Below are 10792 nucleotides of genomic sequence, written 5' to 3'. Positions count from 1 at the left end.
AGGAAAACATCAAAATAAATTACATTACAAGTTAAATTTTCATTATACTGGAGTTGCTCAAACAAAGTTTGAGGGCCAATCCTGCAAAGACTCATGATTTTTTTTTCATCTTTATTATATTGAGCAGTCCCATTGATTTTAATAGAATTATTCCAAGCAGTAAGGCTAATGTAAAAGCAATAGTAAGATCAGAGACTAAAAAATGTCTTTCCAACCCATACATTTCCCCTATAATCCTCCTTTGTTTAGCATAGATTTTTGCTGTTGGGAAAAATAATAAGATGCATGATAAAAGCCAAATAAGAATGGTGGAAGACTTATTTCCTTTACATGTGGACTCAGCAATTAAATTCAAGGAGAATGATCAGCTGAGGAAAAATTCCAAGAGCTCCTTTACCAGCAAATAATACTTACCTTTTTATTATAAAGATCATACAAATCACTGTAGGGTGATGGTACTGTCATTGCACATTTGTTTCTAGATTACATGTCATAAATGTACCTTACATAATGGGAAAATGAAATTATTACAAGACAATTTGTGAAACTACATCTAGCATTTGCAAGGAGGTTGGTTCAGGAGCTAATAAGTCTTAATCTTCACTGTTTATCTATTGACTGATGTTGTGGTAAATTTCATAATACTGTGCTCATTAACTGCACAGTTACTATGTATAAGAAGTAACTTACTATTAGAAACTGCGTTTCTTAGTCCTATTAACAACTGTTGTATACCAGCCTTTCCAAAGGAGCTGTTTTGGCTCCTTAAAGGTCTGAACCCATTTTCCCCTACACGTTCTTCTTAACTATCATCTTGTTGCTGAAAGAGTACATCTTGACTGCCAAACAGCACTGTTTCTTCTGCACTTCAAATTAAGGAGCTTTTACATGGTTTAAGACTCTTCATAAAATCTTTGGCATTTTTTATAAGTACTTATGTGCTCCAAAAGCAATATAAAAGACTCTTTGCACTTAGGGCTTTTACAGCTATGCTTTCAAGAGTTAGAAATTTCCACTTTCCTCTAAAATAATAGCTAAATAAGGTACATACAATGTTAGGTAGGCAATTACGATGCACAGAAATCCCTACCTTGACTCCCCTATAACAATAAAAGGCCTGAATAATGAAAAGAAAAAAAAACCTCATTCTTCAAGTGAGAGTACTTGACTACAGATAAACCTGAAGCAGAATTCTTGTCTGATTTAGACCACACCACCAGCCCTCCTCCCCCTATATATACATGTGTGTGTGTGTGTATGCAGACATGCAAATATATATTAGATACACATGCAGACACACAAATATATATATATATATACACGCAGACACACACACATGCACACACACACACACACTCTCCAGTGTGACTCCTTTGACCATTTCAACTGATGTAACAGTCTCCAGAATGAAGTATACCCTCTCTTTTGCATCCCATCTATTTCAACACTGCAGTTTATCCTGCATATTGGGAGTATTGGGTTAATTCTATGGCTCACGATAAACAGCGAGTCGGATTAGATTACTGCAATGGTCCCCTCTGGCTTTATAATCTATCAAGTGTCCAGCTGAAGTTTCCAGACAACAATTCTGAACTGTTTTTTTTAACTTTCACCCTCCTTCACTGGACTCCCTAATGTGTTTGTTTCAGCTTCATTTTCTCTATGTATTACAGTAAAAGCTCTGTTATCCGGCATCCCCCAGGAAAAGGGGATGCCAGATAAAATATGCCTGTTAATTGAGCAGCCCCAGCCGCTGCTTCTCACGCCACATCTGGGGCGTCCCTGTGCCCCTCCCGCGGGATCGCCGCCCCTCTCGTGGGGCCATTTTTGACCACCTGTACTCTGCCTGCGGGACAGGGAGGTGGGTCCCGCACAGCCTGTTATGCCCCCAGCCCATGGGGGCTTGGCAGTGCAGGCTGCTTTGCCCTGAGCCACGGGGACTTGGAGAAACCAGAAGTGCCACAATGGGCACTTCTGGTTTCACTTTATCTTACAAGCCGGCATGCCAGTTAGTGGAGCATGCTGGCTTGTAAAATGCCAGATAACAGAACTTTTACTGTACTTGGTTCCTGGGAGCTCAGTCACCATTTTCATAGATTTCATAGACATTAGGGGCTGGAAGGGACCTTGCAAGATTGAGTCCAGCACTTCTGCCATAGGCAGGAAGTCTGTTGGGGTCAAATGACCCCAGCAAGATAAACATCCAAATGCTTTTTGAATGAGTCCAGAGCAGGTGCGGCTGGTGAACTCAGACTGGTGGGGTGGGTGGAGCAGCACACGGGAGCAGGGGGGCAGTGGTTTGGCCAGGCACTCCAGCCAATAGTGGGGAGGCTGCAAACCTCCCCCCATACTGCCGGCCAGCTGCAAACCTCCCCCCTCCCCCCCACTCCCATGGGACACTCCACCTGTCCCACCAGTCTGAGTTCATCAGCCGCGCCTGGTCCAGAGTAGGTGCTTGCACCACCTCTGGGGGGAGTCTGTGCCAGACCCTGGATGCTCAGACTGTAAAGGAGTTTTTCTTATGTCCAGTCTAAATCGGCCTTCCAGGAGTTTGTGGACATAGACTTTGTTATCCCTTGGGGAGCTCTGGTGAACAACTGTTCTCCCAGGTCCTGATGCACCCCCCTTATATACTTGTAGGTTTTATTCTAGTTGAAATTATTCAAGCAGAAAGAAAAAGTGTATAATGCCACAGAGTCCCCATTTTTAAACAATACAACTACACACACTGGGGGCCAGATCTTCTCACAGTTAGCAGCAATGGAAGTGAAGGGTACACCTTTCAGGAGGTGCCTGTCACACCCCAAATGGCTGTGTGTGGTGTTATGGCTTGCTTAGTGTCAGAACAGCATCCTTTGTGCAATTTTTTTGTCCTGAGTCCTTAGCAATAGTCATACAGTATATAGCCTTGAGATGTAGCTAGGTAATTTGGGTGTTACTTTATCCCGGGGGGGGGCTGTCTTTTCTTTTTCTTCTTTTATAGCCCTTATACAAAGATTTTGTGACCATTTTGTTTAACCTATATAGTTGGAAAGGAAACTCAGGCCCTCTGGTTTTAAAAACACAGACAAACTGGTGCAGAGCTCCTATAAAGGCTGATATTAGTTCAGGCATCTAATGAACCTGTCTCCCTCCCCAGGCAATTAAGATTGCTGTAAATTTCTCTCAAGCTTCCCACTCCATGCACTGTAGAAAGATGTTAACTAAAACGTAGTGTTTATCTATGCTGTCAGGAAACTTAAACAACTTTTAATAGAAGAAAATGATTCAGTTTGTTCTCTCTCTTACCTCCCCTGCATGGTGAGTGGGCTGAAATCTTTCCCCAGGACAACACAGCAATCCTGCCCTATTGCTCTATTTTGATGGGGTGTTGCGGGCTCCCCCTGAACAGCCACCATTGCATGAAACTCCTTTAACAACTGCAGCTCATTGAGGTTTCTGGTTCCTGGCTCAGATGCCACGTTTCCAGGCAAACTTGCACGATGTGCAGATGTCTGGGTCATCTCCATCTCTAGTTTCCTCGATATTGCTTCATCCTCTTTGTTATCTAAGTACATATTCCTGGAAGCAGAAGACAAAAAAGCAAATAATGTATTGAGACTAACCTGAATACACACGTGTGTCAGCATCCATATATTAAAATGCTAGGGAAGATTTTTCATACATTTTTGACCACCTGTACTCTGCCTGCTAATTCATTTCCACCAGAAATCCCATTTCAAATCTCTGAGCAGCTTCAAAACAGTCATTGTTTTCAAAAGGTATACCAGAGACTTGTCTTCTCTTCAGTCTGACATGGAAGGATTCCCTCCAGAAAATCTCCTTCCAATTCACATGGATCTAATACATAAGATAAGCACTAATCATTGCTAAATCAATGACAGGTTTGAAATCTGCCACTGTGGCCATGAGAATGAGAAATGGGTTCCTGTACAACACCATCAGCAAAGTAAATGAGTGGTAGCACTTGCAATTAACTCCTGAATTGTTAATATTAAAAAACATATATGCGCACAGCCTGAAGGGTCTCTGAACATGGAACTCCAGCTTATGTCAGCAGGAGTGCCCCCAGACCCCTCATGCCCATTCTCCCCATCCACTTAGTGTCAGGAAACAGCTGAATAGCTAAAAGATGCATGAGATAATACATCCTAGTGACACACACAAGCACCAGCAAGTACACATTAAGTCAATTATTACTTTGCAATACGGCAACTCAAGCATGTCCACTGATCAACCAAGATAAGACACTGAAATGAAGGTGTACTCAAGTATATGAATTATCCTGAAGCACTTGACGACACAATAAAAGTCAATAACTAATGTGTAAGCTCCTCAGAGAAAGAGATGTCAAGACAACAGTGAGAAACTCAAGAGCAGTAATGCACTAGAACAAGATCACTGAATTATACCCAAAAAAACCACAGCAAATTTGTGCTGCTGCTTCTCATGGGAACATAAGTCATGCCTCACTGTTACTGATTCAATTTGAACAATGTTTCTTTGAGGAGTCACAGGAGGATGAGGGTTTTGTGGATATCTATAGCCCTCCCTGAGAGAGGGAGGTACAGTATTGGGAGGGACAGTAATGGGAAAGAGGAGCTCCCCTGGATGTGAGGAAGGGGAGTGGGAGTAGGGAAGGGACAGGAGGATATATGGAGGGGTAAGTGGCATCTTGGTTCCTTTTATGGGAAGTAAGGTTAGTTTGGGCAAGGAGAAAATTCTCTTTAGTCTGAGGCAGGGAGTGGGATGGAGTTGCGTGGAGTGCATTGCTTTTGAATTTGGAAGAGCTTGTGGGGAAGAGGGAGCTTGCTTTATTGTAATATCCTACTTTAATATTTTATTCTGTTTCTATATTGTTGTCCCTTTTGTAAGCCCCCCAAAGGAATTTTAGTAAGGGCAGCATTTATGACTCAAATATTTGAATTACTAACTTATTTCTTTGAGAAAACATATATAGACCCTGTAGGACACAAACCTCTGACTTGAATAAAGGAATTTTAGCTAATTTATTAACATGGGTTATTAAAGAGACAGTCAGTGGGTGAAGTTTAAAAAAAAGCGTCTGCAACGTCCCTCTTGTGAGTCCAGTAAGAAAAATAAATAACTCACAAGCTTTTGACATATGGAACGTTAAAAATGGAATAACAAAAGAAAATATGATAAGCTACGGATGTTTCTCCAAATGTGGTTGTTAATCTGAGCACCCACATGGCTTGCTAAAAGAGTCAATGCTTTTTTCTCTAGTAGGAATCCAGAAAAGAAAAGAACAAGATGCCTACATTTTAACTGACACAAGTCATTTTAAATCCGTTCTTTAAGTATGTCAATGGAAAGGTCTGTGACTGTACAATAATGGTCAACTGAAACATGCAGCTATTTGGCATAGCCTTGCTTGAGGTGTAGTGCCTGGGTTTGATTTTCTGTTCCTGCAAAATTGGTTTGCAATAGAGCAGAGAAAGCAAAAGAGTGTTACAGGAGTGCTCAGCTTATGTGTAGATGGTCAACAGACAAAGCGCTAGTACACAGCAATGAAGAGCATGCATTTTAATTTGAGTTTTATGACCAATAAAACTTGCTGTGCAAATTACTCCAGCAACTCTTCACATCCACTGCAAATATGTTAGAAGTAAAACAAACAAACAAATAATCACTACGCACAATTATAAAAACCAGGTTAAAAATAATACAAGTGTCTGCCACAATCAGCATGTTTGATTATCTAAGGTGGGAGAGGGAGAGAGAGAGAGAGAGAAGGGCTATGTGCTGCAAAACAAATTAGGCTTTTACAACTTGCCATGTGCAGAAAGACAAGAAGGGCATGTCTCTGCTTCCCATTTACCATGCCAGGCAGCATCATCCTGAAACACTCAGATGCTCAGCACACATGACCTCCAACATCCATAGTGCTGTACCTGAGCAAATCGGCTCTGCCTTGCATGGTAAATAAGTGACATAGACATGCACAAAGTAAGACACAGGGAGCCTCAGTTTCTGTTTGCACTGACATGAAAGAAAAAAATGTTTAGTCACAGGAAGCCATTAGGTGACTCACTAGGTCTATAAGCTACAATTCCAAGTATGAGATACCTGCTATGGCTGCTCATCTCCCCACAGTTAATAGATAGATAAAAACAATTTTTTTCCATATTAACATACTCTGTTTTGAGAGACAGTCCGCTTTGTTAGTCTCAGGTCAGGCAGAAGACAGGGCAGGGTAGAAACTAATTGGTTCAGAGGTATAAGCCTTTGTAGATAATAGCCTACTTCATTGGATGCTAGGAATTCACCTGTTACCTACAAAAGCTTATCCCTCTGTAATGTACTGCGATGGTGTCATGTACTGATATGTTGTAACATGAACTACAATGCCCAGAAGCTTCCAGGGGACTAGAGGAATGAACTGCAACATGAACTACAACTCCCAGCAGACAGCAGGGGGCGGGTGGAAGCTGAAGGAGCAGGGTTGGAGCATGGGTCGCCCCAAAAGGGAGATGTGTGGCCAGAGAGTTGGAAGGAGTGGTGGAGCTGGGACTGGGAGCTGCAGCAGTGGGGCTCAAACATGGAGCAAGGGTAGTTAAGCATTTTATGGGACCAGAGACTGGTTTGGAGCCCTCCAGAGTTAGGGGAGGATTTAAGGTTCTTAAGTGTGTGTGTATATATATATATATATCTCTCTCACAGTGATATATATATATATCTCTCTCACAGTGTTAGCATTTTCTACCAGTTACCTGTTCTTGGGCAGTGTCACCACACTGCTAGTATGATGAAATTGCCCAAGAACACCACATTAAAGTGTCACTGTTTACTTCCTGTTACCCGGATCCTAAGTGTATGTACCTTAATATTCATGTGTATTCACCAGTGTCCACCCCTTAGCCTGTGGGCTTGTGGCCCTAATCCCCAGCATCCCTCATACTGAAGTGGGAACTTGCCAACTCCCTGTGCCAGTTTCTAGGGGTTTGGTACACCTCTCTGAAACAGTCCCCAGGGTGCAACCCTGCCCTATAGTCTGCTTTGCCACCCTGTTCATCATATTTCTCTCTTCTGCCTGTTATAGCTACAAGGCAAATGAATTCCTCTGTTCAGAAATGTTTTTCTTGCACAGTAATGGGACAGCTAATAGATAAATAGGTTCTTCTATGGTTCGATTAATACTGAATTCAGCAGTTTCTACTGCAGCCACAGTGGCAGCAGAGCTTCCTAAGACAATGGCCATATTCTTAGTAAGGAGACGCCCCAAGAATGCTGCAGTCATACTGCAACTACGCTATAGCTGGAGGCCCCTCATGAAGGCAACCTGCTATTTCACAGATTACTGGTTACCCGTATGAAATGTAAATCAAGTACCTTAATGAAAATTCAGTTTTAGCTTGCGATTAACAGAAATTACAATAATACCTCAGTGCATAGCAGTTTAAAAAAACTGTAATGATGTGCTCATTAAAATTGAGAGTGGAGAGTGTTGCAAAAGTACTTCAGAATTGCACAAAATACATGAACCATAGAAGAGACTTCAGTTAAAGATGATTCCCCCTTAGAAAATCACACTGCTAATTGTAGCCAGTACTAAGAGCCAAATGCTTACCTAGCACTGAGGGAAAACAAGAGGAGAGAAAACAGACCTGAAAGGCCTTCCAGCCCTATAAAAGGAGATGACAGAATTTACACAGCAAATGTTCACTTTTCCTTGGAGGCTGTGAAATGGCACCGAACACTTATAGCTCTGCAGAACAGTGCAGGGAGCAGAGCTAGGGAATAAAACTGAGGAATGGATTCTCATCTGATACCTATGGGAAAACTAACAGAAAAGGAGGCAGCAGAAGTTAATGGCAATTTTCAGCACCTTTAGGTCTTTCTCACTCCCTAGGCAGGAAATAAATTGAACTGAAAAATAAAGCTATTTTTTTCTTTAATTTGGGTATCATGGAATGTCAGCAAAACCACACTGAAATACAAAGCATTGACAAGAGATAGAAGAGGCAGGCCAAGAAGCCCAGTCAGCTCATATGAATACAGAGTGCTCCAGAAGAGTCAAAATTTAATTAAAAAAAACAGAAGTCACCAATCTTTCCTACCTCCAGAAAAGGAACCAAAAAGCCCTCATTCTAAATGGTAGCATAAGGGTTTTGGCACCAAACAATAAAAGCATTGGCAATGCATAGGGGGTGCATGCAGGTACACATGCACCCCCTGCGATTGGTGGTGCACGCCCTGAAGTTGGCTGCTGCTGATGGCACCTGCAGGTGGTCATCACTCACCACCACCCCCATCCTCACTGCTAACACTGCCGTGGCGTCTGCAGGTGGTTGCCGATCGCCCGTCAGCACTCACCACCCCCTCTCCCTAGCCGCCAACTTCGCCACAGCCACCTGTGGGAGCTCCCCATTCAGCCCGCCCCCGCCACTGACACCGCCGCAGCAGCCTGCAGAAGCTCCCCCCACTCACCGCCACCATGCCCCCGTTGCGGACACCACCGTCGCTACCTGCGGCAGTCACTGTGCCCCCCTTGCCTCAGGAGGCATGCAACATTCATGAATAAAAGATTCACTAAACAGGTCTGCACCAGCATTTCCTTAGATACGCATTACCTACAGTGTTTTCTGATGTTCTTTTATCCTGTTCCTTATCCTTTATTCATATCCTATGTCCTACATTCTCATTTGCTAACCTGTGTTTGCAGCAGGGCTCAGCTAATTTGACTCTTCGTCATATCATAAGCCGCCTGGCAGTCATCAGTATAAGGAGTATACATTTGCCTCTTTGTCCTTTCCCTAATTTTCTCATAAGAAAATTAGGAGAGAAGAAAAGCAAGAAAGCAAGAGAAAAATATACTGCTTTACACAATTTGTTTATATTGTTTTCATTCACAAACACAATGTATAAAACAAGAAAACCCAGAAGAGAATTGAGTCTTAAAGGAACAAATGTTTCTTCCTAGACAGTCCCTTAAATAGATAAACTATCCTGTCGCCTGCGGTAAGGAAGATAAACAATATTGGTGAAAAAATAAAAAATGCGTTACACTCTATTGAATAAATTTACAAAGTCTGACAGATGATTTTGAGTTCAAATATAAAAGCTAATGGCTCTGTTTTGTCGATTCCACTTCAGTACTTGCATGTTACGCTGGTTTTGTTAAGCTGCTCAGTAAATGATAATTGAGATGTGACTTTCTTTTTTTTTTAAATATGATAGGTCTGGGCAACAGCTGTGAAAATATGTACATATTAAAATGAGTCAGTATGAAAGATATATTTTTGGAATTACAAGCAATGAAAATAACAGAATGTTAAGGATATGGAATTTGATAGGAAAATCTAAAGCTTGGATCCCAAATCATAGATCACGTTACTGCACATTCATAAAAGCTGGGTAAAAAATACAAGCGTCTCTGCCACAATCAGCATGTTTGATTATGATTATCTATGTAGCTAAGGCATTGCTAAGGTAACTATCACCATGGTATCGGAAAATCATAGACAGTTTATTTAGTATTCAAAAATGTGTGTCATCTCATCTCTCTATAGTTACAGGACTTCTCTCTTTTTCTTCTCCTTCCATATCCACTCCATCTTTCTTACCTCACACCAGACACATCACATATTAGTCATCTGAGAGAAGTTATCACAAGACAGAGCGAGACTTTGCCATAACAGAATCCACTTCAGTTTTGTCTGCCTGGTACATATTAGTTTGCGCACAATAAGTGGAGTGAGATGAGACCTAAAAAGGAGCTGCCAAATAAGAAAATTCACTCTGACTTTGACAAGTCTAGTGTAATGTTCATGTCATCTCCCCAGTTTCTTTCTACCCTACGTCAGGTATCTGAATATCCAGTTGCAAATGTTTAATGAACTACCAATGCAAAATGTTTACTTCTTCCTAAGTCTGTTCAAGTGTTAATGAGATCAACAATTTGCATGAGTGATTTCATTTGAAAGGCCTTTTGATGCATAATACTAAAAACGTTAATATCTCTGTGACATATTTGGATACCATTTCATCGCTTTTTAAAATGTTATTCTCCCTGATGTCTCTCTGAGCATCCCAGAGCATAGCATAGGAGCAACAGAAAGGGAATGAAGATTGAACCATAAAGGTCAACAGGCTACAAAGTAGCATATCTGACTCTCCATATTCTATGAAGAAATTGTATTTTTCTTCCATTACTTATTGCATCATGAGTTACCAGGAGAGGTATGACCCCATACACCTCATCTCTGAAGGCCTGGGAAAAAAACATTACGTTGGCATTACTCACCTTTCCAAGCCAGGCAGCAATCTGAGATAAAGGCTATAGGTCAGATTGTGTGCTGTTCCTCCAAGAGATGTGCATGCACACTCGTGCATGCACACACATACACCAAGCAGAGGAGCAGCAGAAGGGGCATTAAAGCACATTTTTACATGCAGGATTCTGGGTTTGCCATAGGCTACAGCGGCCCCCTTCTGGGCACATTTCACAAACCACCTCACATTCACCTATGGCAGCTCAGCAGTGACAATTTCCCTCAATAGCAACAGGCACTTCAGACACCTCTCTTCCATCCCCCAGCCTGCTCTTCATACCAGGCATTAAAATGGTAATGCGTATAAGCTGCCTGCAGGAACCCTAGTCAGTGCTTGCACTAGGGAAGAATACCTCTTTACATACCCACCTTTCCCCACCTGTAACATAGGTGGGGACTCCACCCTCAGACCAGGAGGCAATTTTCTACTCACCCCCTCCCATTGCACAGCCACCCTAAAGCTATCCCTGCTGGCACAGACTGCCAAGCACAATCCA

At 42.1% G+C, this 10792-nt stretch overlaps 1 protein-coding gene across 1 annotated transcript in view; it reads right to left on the bottom strand.

Annotated features, from left to right (window-relative positions):
• OCA2 (OCA2 melanosomal transmembrane protein) overlaps positions 1 to 10792 on the bottom strand; it is a 421183-nt gene that overhangs the window by 369581 nt on the left and 40810 nt on the right. Inside the window, exon 2 of the mRNA XM_014527422.1 lies at positions 3289 to 3561. Coding sequence (XP_014382908.1) covers positions 3289 to 3557 — 269 coding nt within the window. The 5' untranslated portion in view covers positions 3558 to 3561. The remainder of the gene's footprint in view (positions 1 to 3288; positions 3562 to 10792) is intronic.

Source organism: Alligator sinensis, unplaced genomic scaffold (genome assembly GCF_000455745.1).
Source record: "Alligator sinensis unplaced genomic scaffold, ASM45574v1 scaffold144_2, whole genome shotgun sequence".
Taxonomy (NCBI): Eukaryota; Metazoa; Chordata; order Crocodylia; family Alligatoridae; genus Alligator; species Alligator sinensis.
This window is presented reverse-complemented; position numbering and strand designations above follow the sequence as displayed.